Raw genomic sequence first — 16,360 nt, 5'->3', positions numbered from 1 at the left:
TTTGTTTTTTGCCGACGTTTACGTTATCACGAGGCGAACTATGAGGGATGAAAAGAGGAAGGAGGAGGAGGAGAAGGACGAGGGGGTTTGTACGTATTATTACATTCTCTTTGACGGAGTCACGCTGAAAGTATCACTTTATTGTTATATTGTTACGAGGATGTTGCTTGCTGTTGCGTACGTATTTTGGTTTCGTTTTTTTTTTTTTTTTATCGTTTTTGTTTGTTAAACTTGCAACCGGCTGATTAATTTTTGTGAGATTTTTTTGTTACGTTTTGTTGTTTCTTTTTTTTTTTTTTTTGTTTTTTAAACTCTCAGGTACACCGAGAGTTTAGATTTTGGGGGTACGACACGCTGTAACGTAGGTATATTGATATTTCACAAAAAATTTTTATCGACGAAACACCTCCGCGAGTCGTTCATACGTATAAGTATGCGATCGCACCTGCAACAGCAGCCGCGCTGTCGCGAACAGAACGGAACGAAACGAAACGAAACGAAACGAAACGAGACGAGACGAGACGAGACGAACGCGACGAACGACGCGAGCCGCGAGACGCGAGAAGCGAGAATCGCGATACGATGTAGGAGAGACGAGAGACGAGAGACGAGAGACGAGAGACGAGAGACGAAACGAGACGGAACGGAACGAACGAACGTCGCGTCAAGTGTTTTTCTTTTACTTTCGAGGCAACGCGATAAGAGATAAGAAAATATAAATTACCCTTCCGCGATGAGCTGGTGCCGTGACGGCAGGCGGAGAAAATTAAGAGACGCGAAATACGAAGAAACGTTCGAAAATGTTGAAGAAAAAGATGAGATGAAATATAATTAGAAAAAGATAAAACGCGCTAGGTTAAAACCGTAAATAAAAAATACTTGAGAAACGAGGGTAAAATCGAAAAGCAAAAATATACACCTCGGAGAGTATCCCTCTCACCTGACGCGATAAGAACGAGAAAAAAAACAAAAAAAAAAAAAAAGAAAACCGTCCCGCCTGATACGAAAACGTTAACGAAACTTGCCCGTGTGATATTTCTTACCGTTTGTTTGTTTATTTTTTAAATTTTTAACAATTTAATTTTCACCCACAGCAATTCAATTATTGTTCTACAGATATACGTGGGTGTCTCTCTCCCCTTTCCCTCGTCCCCGTCTCCTTCTCTCTCTCTCTTTCGCTCGCAGCTGACGGATTACTATCTATATATACACACAAATTCACCCCCCCCCCACACACACACACACATATACATACATGTACACATGTATATGTATATGTATAAATGTATGCACGCGTATACGTGTATACGTATAGGTATATGTATATCTGTCGTTTCGTTCGTTATCAGACCCTGCCGCCGGTGAAGAGTGTGCGTCCGTCGTGCGATGGCGTGTTCGAGCGGGGTGCCGACTTTGGGTATACTACCGAGCTCCCGACGGCCGAGCCCGAGCTCGGGGAGACGACGCTCTCGGTCCTTCGCTACGCCGCACTCGGCGACCTGCCAGCCACGCAAGCGCCGCGACGCGACGCGACGCCGTCACGCCGACGTCCGCGTAAAACCGGGCGACGCGCTAGTTATAGGTATAGAGTCCTAGGTACACCTAGGTACACCTAGGCCGCCCCGCCACGCCCCCCACCCCCGTCGCAACGACTCGACTCGACGCGATACGATCCGCGAGCAGGTTCCGCGTATGCGGTTTCGTCGCTGGCACGAGGCACGAGGTGTACGCACGTACGTATTTGCAGCCTTTCGACGCGGCAGGTGTAATACCGCCCGGATTTTTTCAAAGGTGCGCCTGCACCGCCTGATCCTCCTCCTCCACCATCCCCTACAAGATCGACCGCCGCGCCGCTGCCGTAAGGGAGGCTTTCGATATTCCCGTTCCCGGCTGCGGTGACATCGTAAATTATTATGGATTTGCGGGTTAAAACCACCCCCTGATCAAGGATCGAGCTCTACGGACCCCTGATGTAACGAGGCCGCTGCACTCCGCCCTACACACCCGCCTTACACCTTCATCTACGACGGCGATGGATTCAATTTTTTTATACGCGTTTATATTTGTACGTCGTATTTACACCCTGTAATACGGTACGCTCTCTCGATAGGGCCAGCATCTGATTCACACTCGGATGCATCGAGGCGTATCGGTTGGACTCCCATTTCATTTCGTTCTGGCAAGGGAAAAATACTTGTCTGTCAATATTTTATTGACACATCTGTGTTTTTTTGTTTTTTTTTACGTACACGTAATTGTTCATGTAACCGTTTTACACCAAAGACTGTGCGCTTTAATGGGAATAAGACAGAATCATTACGCATTTGCTGCGCGGCTTTATTGAGAGAGTACCACTGTATCATAATATATGCTTAATTAGATGAAGGGGAAAACTTCCAGGCAATTATACTCCCGGAATTTATTATAGTTATCTTGCTCGTTATGCGCAAAATATATTGTTATGTACACGTATGCATGTAGTTTATTATACGCACACGCGAGAGCGTTACACGTATAGCAGAGAGACTGATAGGAATAGGGAAAAAAAATATCCTTTCGCATCGACGCGACGTTCCGGTTCTCGGACGTAGGTATTACGTACAGCCCAGATATTCCGAGAACGTATGTCTGCTGCGGGAGTGAAAGGAGAAATGTACAGGGGATGAAACGAAGCTTTTTGGGTGCGAAAGTAATGGTTCGCGATCGTGCGAGGGGATCGTCGACGAGCTCTGCATTTTTCCACTTGTGGAGGAAACGTCCGGACATCGTACCTTTTACTTGTTCAAAAACTTCGAAATTGATTCGTGATTTATTCGTAATTAATGAATGTAGTCACACGGATCGCAATTTTTAGGTAATCCAAATTCCGATATTTGCTACATATTATGTAGAAATTTATTGTTAATTAAATGACAGTTAGAAGAAGGGGCGAATCACAAGTGCGCAGGGAGTTCGGTCAGCGAACTGGAGAAAGGTGTTTGCATAAGGCTACTGCGATCGAATAAATAGCCCTCGAGGCACTGTTGCGGTATTGTTATTAATTATTCGCTCAAGGTTTGCCCATACCCGCATTTCTTTAAACATATCCTTTATTCAGACCTCGATTTCACGCGTATATTTATAAGACTCTCGATGGCAACAGGTCCTGTCGTCGTTGTGTCGTATCGTATTAAGTATATCATGATTGTGCAATTTATATACTACTATGTAATAATAAGGAAAGTGTGTCCAGTTGTTCACAGGCAATGGATTGAAATCGATAAATCATCCATTTGCCAGGTTAAGTACAGTATGCATATCTACCTGCATCTTACACTTGCCCAGTACGCAATATAATCTATTCTTTGAAGTCGGGATATTTAATCGCAATTTTTCAAACAGCATGTATTATCTAGGTAGGATATAAAACCGAGATTACGCTGTACACTGTGCCAAAAAAAAACGGGGGTTCCACACAATTCCTCCGCTTCACATCCGCCTGGCTGAAAGTTTTGGTTCGGGAAAAAATTACTGCGAGATATGATTCGTTTCCCCGATAGTGATAAAAAAAAGAGATGCAAAAATTCCGCGGGGAAAGTTTCTAAGAATGATGAAAAAACAAAAGCGAGAAACCTGCGCATAAATATAATGGAAATATTGGTGACTGTTTCAATTTTTAACACAGTTTCGCTGCACGACATTACATATATTTGTGAGTAATACAGCGATGCTTATCATATTTTTTGTGAGAAAGAGGAGAAAACCGAGGGAGAATGGAAGTTACAAGAGATTTTCATATTTTTTCTGGTTTTCTCTTTTTTTTAAGTTTTTTTATTGTCGGGTAACGAGGCGTCGGACACGGCGCGCCGTGACGTCATTCGATTCTAATTGTATACACGGCGATATTCTGCGCTGCAGGACACATCGTACATACGCATATACGTAATATTATACGTACGGGAATATGCAGCAGGAAGATTCCCGCTTTCGGAACTTTCTTGTTGGATTTATTTTATCATTCTTTTTTTCGACTCGACAGCATTTTTTTCCACCGCCGCTCGTTAACCGTCAATGTTGCACGTGTACACACACCCACACATACCTATGTGTATAGATAATGACATACGTGGATACACATTGTTATCGTTGCCGGGTGCGCAAATCGCGGAGAGAGACATAATATTTTACCTACACCATGAACGTATACACGATGTGCCCTATTAGCAGAACTATATTTATACCTATGTATACCTGAATACTTATGGTATGTCACCTGCGCATGCATTTTTGTCATCAATGTGTGTATGCATGTATACATGTACGTGCGAGAAGGTGAGAAAAAACAACGTCGTGTTCGCTGAATTTGAAAATGTCAAATTGTCGGATGTATACCTGCATGGTATATATATATAACAGATACAATCCGTCTGATTACTATAGTATGGAAATAAATGGTACTCACATTTTGCCCATTGTCTTCATCCGAAAAACGCTCTTTCCTCTTCGAAGCAATCGTTTAGTGCCGCAAGACGGGATCCAAATTATTATTGTCGTTTGGTTGGCACATGCAAGCAGCGCGGAATCTTGGGACCAGTTGATGGCTTTCCTCAAATTTGTGTCGGCATACGTACGAGTGGTTATATTTAGGGTCTGAAGTTTGGAACGGCGTGATTCGAATTTAAGTGAATTAGTCGCACCAAAACCTTGACGAGTTCATGATTGGATTAGGTCATGGGACTTTATAATCGTTTGAATAGCGGTATTTATAAACGGAAATAAAACCAGACGTAGCTCGCGGTCGTTGTGTCGTTTGCTTGAATAATTCTCGTACATGAATCGAATCTCGCGGGCACTGCTGCCAATGTAACAAAAACAACAACGCACTGCTATCTATCCGCCGAAATTTCAATTCGGTCGTCGATACAGAACGGACTCTGACTTGCCAACCAAACCGGAATAAATTTACCACCGCTTTTCAGGGATCAGAGATGTCGGTGATAAACATTTTTATTACAGAGTTTTCAATGAGACTAAACGCGCACGCGCACTTCACACACATACCTAAATTCTTGGTTTCAGGTTAGTGTCGTGTTTTCAGAGCCGCGGGAAGACGACACCTTTGGTCTTGATCTGTCGAAGATCGGCCGAGGACTGTGAAGTGTGATCGAACATTTCGCGGTGTAAACATAATGCTGCGCAACACGTTACTGGCCGGCAGTTCGGCGGCGAATGGTTCCTTTGGGATTTTGAGCGGCCTGCCAAACACCGTTTGCGTGCAATGCGTCAGATGGAAAAGAAAACCGCTTTGGTTGGGTACGGCGAAGAGCAAGCTATTCCGGATTCCTGAACGGCCAAAAATCCCCAAAGATGAGACAATTGAGCTTCTGAGATTACACAACAATTACAGGACCCTCGTTAGATCTATACGGTAAAATGTTCGACTGTACTCGTCGACTATCTCCTTCTCGAATCATCCGTAAACACGGATATCCCGTCCATAACCTAAAACAACAAGGGATTTTTTTCAGTGGTAACGTTTGCCAAAAACCATGATTTTTTTCACAGGCATCACATAACAGAAGCTGTTATCGGAAGTCAGGCGCGAGTCGATACGGAGCTGCGTGCGAAACAGGAGGAGGAAGATTTTGTCCGTTGCGTAGCTCTGAATAATGAGTGGAACGAATCCAAAGCCAAGGCCAGAGATGAGAGATTGGCTAAGGCACGCGAAGTCAGGAGGGAGGAAATACTTAGGAAAATTATAGCTCAAGAGCAATTAGCCGCTAAGCAGCTTGAAAATATTGAAAAAACTGTTAAACGAGTTAAGGAGGAAGCGGTCACTTTTATAACTGAGAAGAATATAGATCAAGCCATAGAAGACGCTTTAAATAACCCTGTCGACCACAATTGGGCACTCGATCTAGAAGGGACGATACATCGCGGAAAATATGTTCAACCCCAAGCTAACGAAGGTCAGAGACAAAAAAGAATGCAGCCTGGTGTCTGAAACAAATAATTGTAGATTAATGTAAAGTATAGAAATGGTACCGTTGGTTAGAAAGTGCAAGGTCGTATTTTCTACCTTGATAATAAATGTTTACTTCAAAAACGTTGTTGTGTTGTATGCATTTCTTATTTCTGCACCTAATGTGTATATCCTACTTAAAGTATAAATAATCAGCACATGAATGAAGACGGACTCTTGACATAAACATGGTAACCAGGTGCTGTCAAAGTTTACAATTACTTGTATTTTTAAATGATGATCGTACTATACTATGCGATACATTTCTTCAAACCAATGTTCAACGTCCAGTCTTATTCAAGAACAATAATTTACAAAGCATATCGATTGAGAAAATGAAGAGAATTCTGGGAATCTTGCATATGAAACTTAATAAAAAAACCTAGATAATGACAATATACCAGCATCTTGTTATAGAAATCATTTATTGAAAATGCTGTATAACGTGGTTTATATACAAAGAAAAAAAAACGAAAGAAAAACTGAGAAACAATATTGCTGACACATTGTTAAAATCTGGTTACATCAGCAGCATGTATAATAATATTTAATAAAATCATTTTTAACGTAACTGTAACGACGTACACTCGTCAGATGATACAGGAGGTATGACACACAACATCTGCAAGCGTAATCTCGATCTGTCTGGAGATATAGCACAAGAATATTTTAAATAAATTCTCACCAGTCTCGAATACCGAATGACATTTTTTTTAATGGGAAATGAAGTCTGCGAATGAAAGTAAGTTTGTGTCCATCAAAATTGAAAGCCTTGAATTAAGCTTGGGTTCATGTTTAATCAAGTTTATGGCAATCCAAACAGATCAATTTTACGAAATTGAAGTGTAAATCTCTGGTTAACATTTGGCATTATTTCTCTTATAAAATAAATGTTGTAATTGGCTAGATTATTGAAGATTTGTTCTGACAAATTGTTGGTTCAAGGTGGAAAAATATATATTCTAAGAATAAGGTATCACATTATCATGCTACGTTTATCATTGTAGTTCATACTGGTATCTCTGTTCCCTAATGAATCCCATGGCACATAAAAAAAATGCTGATTATAGACACTGTAATGACCCTTGAATTAAATTTGGCCATAATAATAAACTTTCTCAGCAAATAGAACGTGTACCACTCGATTGATTATGTTTCCACGTGAATTCATATAAATTTTTACAGTAATAAAGCTGCCGTAGCAAGTTTGTGTCATCAAATTAATGTTATTTTGTCAAAACAATGTTTTTTTTTTTTCTCATATCTTTGGCTCCTACGTAGGTACACCCTATTATTTACTACTGTATAGTATATATAGAATGGAGAGTAATAACGTTAACATGATTTTTCCTTGAATGAATATTGTACTTGGCTGTAAATCATCACCATATAAATATGAATATGATCTTTCTAACAATCTTTCACTGTTTTTCTTCCCTGTATTCTTGAAAAACCATGGGGATAATAATTCATGACACAATAATTGATTTGTACAAATTGTTTGGGACACGTATTGCTACTACTCTTTGTTAGTCTGCACATCTCCATGAATAAGGATTGTCGCGTGGTACTTAAGTATCACTTATTGGCATCTTCTTACTTGTGAAAAATGAATTATTTAAATTGATTGATTACGTGATATATGCAGTGATGATCGCAAGACCTTAATAAGATTGTAATTAAGCTATCGTTTTCATGTTACGTTCGAGATCATAATGTGTTCGGTTTCTTTCCTTCTTTTTGTTTTGTTACCTCAAAGAATCCCTAAATCACGTTATATACTTAAAATCCTCACACTAACTTAGCTATATGTATAGATAAGTTTCTTAATTTTCAAACAACATACTTACACAAAGTAATAGGTTGAAAATGTCTATAAAATAATTTTAAAAATCTTAAACTACACCATTTTACGTTTGTAAACTGTCAATTTCGTAGATGTATCTAATTTTTGTGTGCTCATTTGAAGTGCATTACATTGATACAGTCATACGATAACATAAAAGATTACAGTTAATTGGGCAATTAAAAATTGCAAATAATGGTTCAATAACCGAAACGGACAACACAAGTCATTTCTCAAAGTTAATACTTTAAAATTAGGTATGGTAATATGATTGCGTGTATACGTATACTTTGTCACAAGCAAATTTGGACTCTTGTACGTAGTTTGAATTTGCAACCTTACTATAAAAGCAATTTACTATAAAAGCACGGGAAGTTTTACAAGTTTTTATTGTACCACTTGTTACCGAGTAGTAAAATGAACACGGTTCACCCTATGTTTATTGCAAAATTTTCAACATACTTTGGTAACATATGATCATCGCTGAATAGTTACGTCTTTCCCTGCTAAGAAAAATTTTACTGTCTCAGTCCTTAGTGATTGAAATTGTTAAAGTTTAAAAAGTGAACCATGAGTACTAGAATAAAAGCTGAATTGTTTTTCTTATTGAGAATTAAAGATTTGCTTGTATGATAAAATTGATGAACTATATAATTAGGCTTTTCGCACACATCACTGTAAAATGCATTAAACATACAAAACAAAAAAAAAATGGCACTGCTTTAGTTATATAAGAGCACGCATGGATATGCTTCAATTCTGCTGCTCAAACAATGATTGATAACATTTATAACAATATTGAAATATATTGAACATTTATCCGATATTCACTTTTTCTTTTATAAGATTGCAACATTGAGGATTTCGTATGCAACTGTTTGGCAATGCTCAAGAGCTGCCAGTTACTAATTATACTATTAAATAACTGTGCTTTGTAAGTCTATCGATAATTTATAACACGCTGAAACTTTGAACGAACAGAACATAAGCCATAATGTTAGGTCACAACCAACCTCTGTTTCATGGTAAATACATAATTAATAGGTGGATCATTTAGTATTAGTGTTAAATTGCTAACTGCATTGTCATATATAATATGACGTATGACGCGATCGTATATTTTATGTATGTATGAAATAACGTGAGGCATACAAAGTTGAGAGTAAAAATGAGAAGAAAAACAAATGTTACTTCACATTATTACATCTATGTGCATAGGTAATTAAAATTCTACACGTCAAGGTAAAAACAAATCGCTAAATAATCTCTACTCCATACAACAAAGCAAAATATAATACGCGTCAATAAAAACAAGCAATAAAACAATTTTTTTTTTCATAATAATAATTCGTAATATAGTTATAAAAATTTTGGTCAAATCTCTACTTAATATTAGGTACTAATTACCATGTTTATATAACATATCATATTCGCAAGAATATATAATAAAATCGGTTGGCAATTCAATTTCTCAACAAATACTAAGCTAATACAAAATATTTGATCAAACAATGTCTCGATTTTTATATATACACATATATTAGAGCGTTTCAGAACAAAATAATTTGTAATCTTCTAAAGTGGCACCCCCTGCAAAGTTTGTTGAGGTTGAAAGAAAGATTCTGGGAAAAGAAGATCGTTCTACGTTATGTAGAAGATCGTTCTCCTTTGATTTTTCACTTTTTTACATTTTTATTTTTTTTTCTTAACTTTATGAAGAGTAATGAACACAAATTTTTTTTCATTTTTTATATCAATCAGAATATCAATTTAAGTCGTAAAGAAGACCCACAATTGTAATGTTAAGTATCCAGCTGATGTTTGAGAAGTGTACGTGACGACGTTTTCATTATTAATTCAATCTCAAAAAATACTCACAATTGATTATGAACTTTTAATTTGGAAAAATAAGATGCCCATTCGATACATTGTTATGTGACGGATTGTGATCTTTGGATTAAATATAAATTTCTGGAAAGAAATTATAATTAAAGTCCTACAACACATTTCTTCGTGAATTCTAAGCAACGTTAAAAAGAAGTGAGAAAACAAATGAGAACGCAAATTATTATTTCTTTTTGAAACACCCTAACGTGTATATAGACCATAAAAAATCAATTTACCGATTTCGAAACATACTTTTTTATACTTCAAATGACCACAACTACTAAACAATATCAACTTTTTTGATCACAATAAAAGTGTATGTATGCATATCGGTGACTTCAATTATTTGTATACCGTTAGTTTAGTCAAAACTGATTAAAAAATTTATTATTACTATTGAGCTGTTATGTAACAGTCTACCGACATGACTGTCTCTCACATATCGTCGATTTTGTAAAAGATATAATTATGGTATTTCCATCAGAGCAGAATCATTTCACGTCATTACAAACCCTAAACTGAAGCTTCTCAAAAGCGAGTTACAAGAATATGCTACATTTCACATATTTTCTTTTCGATCCTTAATAGGACTCTACTTTGGATGTTCCAAAAATAAAATTTCGTATTGCATAACAGCAAAGAAGCCGATATTCAGTTTCTGTACACAGCAATCTACTTATCGCTTTGTATTTGTACAACGTATAATTTCGATCAATATTTCAAAACAGGGTATAACATTTTGCCTTTCGGCTAAAATGATAATTTTGTAAAACCTAACACTTATATTTTACTGTCGTTCATTCGGTGCCTCAATAGATATTCACTGGAATTTGAGTAAATGTTTTTCCACTGGGCCTCCCACATGGCGGATTTCACCATCTGCTATAGAAACCATGATTCCGAGTCATAGCATTGTTATTGATATTTCTTTAACATATTATCGTTAATTAGTGGCAGTAGTAAAGAACCACTACATGGCAGTTTGTAATGATTAGGATAATGACAAAGTAACTTGATGCACGAAAGTACATTTGCAGTAGATGAAAATATCTAGACAGTCATTTCGTGTTTCGTTTCGGATAATTCCTTAGTTATATTAACGTTATCAACGTTATTACTTGCTGGGAAATTACTACTACACATGATTGAAAAAACTAACTTCATCGGTAGATTTTCACAACGTACTTGCTATTTTCTGCAATAAAAAAATTTCGTAGAAATCTAAAATTCACTTACGATCAGTTGAACCTGTTGACAACTCATTACTCAATACCGCGTGGTCCATCAATCGGCATGGTATGCAATACCTCATCCAGAAGCTGGAGTGCGCGATGCAAATGAACCTGAATAATTTCCAAAGATTCCATACATTCAATTCAATACACAAAGATCATGTCGGAATATGAAAGTGAAGCATACTCAGTTGTTTTCAGCTTACATCTCACACGGATGTAAAATCTAGAGATTTTTAGTGCTTGCTTTAGTAAAAAGCTTGCAATGTGTTTACTGTGTATACATTATAAAAATTTTAAGTATACTTCAACGAACCTCAATCCAACAAGGGGTTTCCTTTATGCTCTGTCGAGGATAATCTGGACCCCAGCCTTTGACAAAACTTAAACGTAAAATGCAAAGTCGTCTCAAATCATCCACGCCAATGCCAGCTGCTGCGCTTAAGCCTGTCACAAAAAATGTTTGATTATTCCATAAGGTATTATTTATTTCACACTGGCTACGATTGACGATACAGGGATGGACGCAAAACTCCCTACTTTTAGTGATAGGTGCCCCATGTGTCAGGTGACCAGCGACTGCGGCCGCCTGTGCCGCTGCTGCGGCTTGAGCAGTGGCAGCCTGACCTCGCATTTGCTTATGACACTGGCGTAGATCAAACACCTTGATATAAGCACAAGGATAAATTTTATGAACAGCGTCTCCGGGTGCTCGGCCAGCCTCTCTATCCAAGTAGTAGGACTGGACAAACACGCTATGTTCACTTTGGCAACGGAGCCAAACGTCGCCTTCACCCCGTAAGTCAAGCACCACACCTTTACCTAAAATCAGACCGAAATAGACTTTCAGATTTAAGCAACATTGACGTCCATTAAATATTCATAGGTATGTCCATGTTCGTTGTGTGCAATGTAACGATAAGCAATCAATTTTCCAAATACGAGTTTGATCAGTGCGTGAATACTCACCAATGTGAAGGCGAGCACGCTCACTCTGTTCGGTACGATGAACGTTGCTCAAGGCTCCGAGACAAAAACGATTGCCTCCACTGGGATCAACATAGCCATCCACTGTTACTGTGGGACATCCACTGCTGACTTTGAAAGTCTCACCAACTTGAGCATCCAATTCAAAATAGCCTACTGAGCACCAGTATTCCGGGGCTGGTTGTGTGGATAATAGGCCTCCCAGGCTTCCACCTACATCACCTCCATGCCCCGTACCCCCTAAATAATTTGAAACAATCAAGCTTTGCTTTGCAGGTAAATCAAAAACTATAAATAATAATGCAAGTGAAAAGCGATCGTCGATACGTCTGGAGTGAAATGGTCAAAGGAAGAAATATGACTCACAGTACGATGTTGCGTGTAAATGACGATGATCGGGTGGCTGCATACTTTGAGTATAAGTTAATGTATTGGCACCAGTCCACTGCGGAGCTCCGGTGTTATAAGGGTTTGCAACGGTTGCTACTGCAAAACCATTTTGGTGATGGATATGAACTGGTGATACCGGTGAACTCTGACCACCCCCTGATTGAAAATAAAAAAAAAATGTATTAAGAAGTGTTGGATTATGAGGTGGATAAGTCACTTCTTAGATCTGATATAGATAATGATAAGAGAGGATTTATTGCATACTGATTTTTACACAACTATCATTGTAACACACCGTACTTTTCCCCCAAAAGCCAAATGTAAACATAAACATACTCATCAAGAAGGTGCTTAATATTTGGTAGAGACGGTTACCAAGAGATGCAGTCAAAGCATCCACGCTAGTTGCGGGTTGATTGAGATCTTGAGGTGATGTGGCTGCACCATAAAATGGTTCGCTCGACTGTCCTTGCGGAGGATTTAGAATCTGAGTATTAGCACCAGAGCTTCCAGTCGGATTTAACGTCTGTTGTTGATTTCCTACTGAATGGCCAATGGGATGAACAACAGCTGAAATTTAAATTCCACGCATTTTATTAAACTGTGAATTAACCGAATCGAACCCTTGTTGTCTCCTGCTGCCAATCCGTTGGTTCACAAAATAGCAAAAACAACTCGTTAAAAGTTAAAAGAAAAGTACTTCACAGGGCAATCTAAAGATCAGCAGGAAGGAAAATTAATTGAATAAAAACATAGATAAACAAACACTAACATTTGAATAAAGAAAATACAAATTTATAAATACTGTGTGTCCTCTGGAATAGAAGAATCGCAACAGAAAAAAAAGAACTATACATACGATGGTGCATGTTACGAGTTGCAGGGTGGTGTGGCGTGGGTATCCACGTTTGTCGAGGACAATTGTTCTCTTCCAGTTTAGTTTGTGGGTTTCCACCACCCGCACTCCCGCCCCCACTGAACATGCCCTCACCTCCGACTGTACGGAAAAATTGCAAAGTAAAATAAAATTAAAAAAAAACAAAAAAAATAAGGATTACAAAAAAGAAGAGAAAGAAAAATTGACAGAACCGCCAAATTTGACAAACATAAGAAACAAATTTCAAACCGTCAACTTCGATGGTAATCAATTACAAATTTCATTGCCAGATCATCTACAATAAAGCACAGATTTTGTACCTAAACGTAGAAAAACCAAAGCAATAGTCATGAAATAAGTTAATCCAGTAGTAAATTTCAAGTCTATAATTTCCGTTGGTTCTGTAAAGACAAACTATGAATTAACATGCAGTTTTTAAATGCATTCATTGTCAATTCTTGGGGCGTTGGATTTCTTACAGCTAAGCTGACCTGGATTGGATGATTGTAAACCAGGAATGAAGGCCTGCTGAGGAGGTTGTGGATTGTTGGGTGGCGGAGGTGGCGGTGGTGGATGATGCTGGATGGTTTGGTTGATCTCACCGTCGACGTCCATGCCTGTTCCTGCTCCTCCGCCTCCGCCACCTCCTACGGTGTACTCATCTTTGACTAGGCGGCCACCAGGACCGACGCCAACTCCTGACTGGAGGGTCAGCCCAGACAGGTCTGTAAAGAACGGGTCTGTGCGGGGGAAACGAACCCATTCATTCCATCATACACCGACGAGACAATTAATAACAAAATAAAAAATATCGCGGATAATTGAAAAGTAAAACCAATGATCCTGAATCTTGAGAATTGTTTTCCACATGTAAGATTTGAATGTTGGATTAATTGAAAGGGACGTGCAAATCATAACTAAACAATCAAACTATTGCCACAAAAAATCATTGGTAGTAGACCTCACTTTTCTTCTCTGCAAAGCAATGCAATAATCTTGCTCGCAGTGTTGCGTCAGCATCTCATTGACATTATAGAATTCGGAAACAAAAAAAAATTATATGCAGTGTTCGCGCACAAGTCATGCGTTACCAACAGAAATAAGCTAATCGAAAAGTCTATTTTTACCTATGCCAGGTGAAACAACCCTTTCATAATGGTAAGGATTGACACATACTGAATCGCACTTGAGATCAAATGCGAATTGACAGTACTTGACGTGCTTCAGCTCGTTCTTGTGGAGATCAGGCCAGCGCCAAATTCTTGCATAAATAACATGAGGAAAGCCTTTTCTTCCTGCTACCTGCAATCGCCCGTCCAACGTGCGTTGAATTGTTACACATTTACTAGGATGCGCTCCATTGGTTGTAATGGCAGTTATCAAGCTGTCCAACTCGTCACGTTTCTCCTGTTGAATGTTGAAATTAAATAACTCTCGAGTAAAATGAAGATTTGTCGACACAATTTCACGTTTGCCTGATACCTTTAATTTTTTCACCAGCGACTCTATGGCCCGCTTGCTAAATCCTTCGCTTTCTCCTCCTTGACGGTGACACATCAAAGAATGGACTATGCTGAGACAAGCGTCGGCACTGGTAGGTGCGCTGGGAGCGATTCCAGTCATTTCCCTGACTGAAATTAAAGGCAGAAACAAATTTTTTAGAATAATGGAAACCAAAAGCACAAGTATAAACTGCTGAGAGAAGAATTAGCGTCTCAATAATGATGCGAGGAAGGACTTACGCTCAGGATTAGGGGGCATCGGCGAGGGATAGAGATGTCCTCCCCCACCTGCAAGTCCGACCATCTCTGAGAAAGCCGTGGCGGCTGTACCTCGTTATCCTTTGACAGATGAAAGCTGGTCCGACCTCGACTCACACCCAACCCCAAACGATGTTTTTTTAACCTCTACCATCTAGCACCGAGTCACTTTTTCCATGTCAAAAACCTGTGGACATTGAAAGGTATTGATTTTCTTCGTGGTAAATTAAGATTTTTTAAAAATTTCAATATAAATTGAACATACGTGGAAAATGTAGTTGTTCGTTGTGGCAATAATTCGCGATTGCTAATAGTGGCGAAAATCAACGAGAACGATAATATCGCCGTCGATGACAACTACCTAAGAATGACAGCGTATACGAGGAAATGCTTAGAAAGCACGCACTTGTTACAACGTTTATTATTCAGTGTTAATCGTTATCTTAGTTGGATTAACTAACTCGTTAACACGGACTAGAGCTAATATATGGTATATGACGTTGTAAATGTATGTATATATGAACACTCTGTATCACAAGGGTTCGATTATGTGTAATAATAAGACTACACCGAAATTTTCGTAGAAAAACAAAGCCCTTGTTGCAAGCTGTACTGCAAAGTGCATGAAGTCAGCGCCTCGGGCCTCGAGCTGTCAATTTATCGAATGAGAATACGAGCGAATGGCGAATTTTTTGAACACCCAACACGCTTTTGCATTTCAGCTGTACCGATATAATTATCTCGTGTTTGTTATCATTTCTGTACGCGCGTCGTTACGGGATAAAAATTTCGTATTATGGGATCACGATAGGCTATATTGACTCTGGTGATTCTTGTTTTTCCTTTATCCCGTTCTGTCTGTTTCGAAAGCTTCTTAACTACAAATTTTTGTTTGCGATGATGCCAAAACAACAAACGTCAGATAACAGTATGCGTAAAAATACAGGCAACGTTTATCATTGAAGGAAATCTATAATGTAAATAAATGTTCACATCAATTTTTGTCCTTTCCTGAATCCTCAGCAACACCACACGTATATCCGCTTTAGGTTTTGCAATCTTTTTTTCGTCAATGCCAAGGCGCTCACTGGGGAAACTAAAGACCACAGTCAGCCATTTTCAATAAAATTATTTAGGCGGGGCGTGCGAATACACCTGTGACTCGATTGGTAAAAAGCGGAGACTTCTATAGCGTCAAAGTGGCTGTATGAATGCGGTGAATAATGGCGATATAGACTAATTTCGGTAAAATTACTCATTTAGTGCGATTTCCGTAGATTTCCTACAGTTTCATTGGTTCTGAACTAGGAAATCTACAGTCACATTCAATGCGCACTTTTTTTGTAGTAATTCGCCAAATACGCCTAATTCAAGAGATGC

General features: G+C 38.7%; 3 protein-coding genes across 13 annotated transcripts in view; 1 reads left to right on the top strand and 2 right to left on the bottom strand.

The window, feature by feature from the left end:
- The window catches only part of orb2, a 133,433-nt gene extending 128,259 nt beyond the window's left edge, over nt 1–5,174 (bottom strand). For 2 of the 5 annotated variants that reach the window (XM_069136911.1, XM_069136912.1), the window contains exon 1: nt 104–566. Coding sequence is in view for 1 of the 5 variants with exons in the window: in XM_069136910.1 (XP_068993011.1) it covers nt 4,442–4,461 (20 nt within the window). In the remaining 4 variants the exon portion in view is untranslated. Of the gene's footprint in view, nt 1–103; nt 567–1,351; nt 1,433–4,441 lie in introns of those variants that run through there. The other 3 variants (XM_069136910.1, XM_069136913.1, XM_069136914.1) reach the window with 3 other exon arrangements.
- On the top strand, nt 5,044–6,089 carry mRpS26 (mitochondrial ribosomal protein S26). Its single transcript, XM_046631741.1, has 2 exons — nt 5,044–5,407; nt 5,545–6,089. The coding sequence occupies exons 1-2, from the start codon at nt 5,169–5,171 to the stop codon at nt 5,981–5,983; spliced, it is 678 nt and encodes a 225-aa protein (XP_046487697.1). The 5' UTR covers nt 5,044–5,168; the 3' UTR covers nt 5,984–6,089.
- A 1,138-nt stretch (nt 6,090–7,227) lies between these two features.
- Nucleotides 7,228–16,093, bottom strand: Med (Smad/Smad4 homolog Medea). 7 transcript variants are annotated; one of them, XM_046631707.2, is made up of 13 exons: nt 15,246–16,093; nt 14,963–15,167; nt 14,703–14,851; nt 14,348–14,627; nt 13,712–13,960; nt 13,203–13,340; nt 12,680–12,913; nt 12,320–12,499; nt 11,936–12,193; nt 11,507–11,788; nt 11,283–11,413; nt 10,971–11,077; nt 7,228–10,616 (listed from the first exon to the last, which is right to left on the bottom strand). In XM_046631707.2, exons 2-12 carry the CDS (start codon nt 15,024–15,026, stop codon nt 10,997–10,999), a joined length of 2,046 nt encoding a protein of 681 aa, XP_046487663.1. In that variant the 5' UTR covers nt 15,027–15,167; nt 15,246–16,093; the 3' UTR covers nt 7,228–10,616; nt 10,971–10,996. The 7 variants fall into 7 exon arrangements, with proteins under 7 accessions (XP_046487663.1, XP_046487666.1, XP_046487667.1 ...); XM_046631710.2 differs by having other exon boundaries at nt 7,228–10,613; XM_046631711.2 differs by having other exon boundaries at nt 13,712–13,945.
- Between the last annotated feature and the right edge of the window lie 267 nt (nt 16,094–16,360).

This window comes from Neodiprion pinetum, chromosome 6 (assembly GCF_021155775.2).
Source record: "Neodiprion pinetum isolate iyNeoPine1 chromosome 6, iyNeoPine1.2, whole genome shotgun sequence".
Taxonomy (NCBI): Eukaryota; Metazoa; Arthropoda; class Insecta; order Hymenoptera; family Diprionidae; genus Neodiprion; species Neodiprion pinetum.
This window is presented reverse-complemented; position numbering and strand designations above follow the sequence as displayed.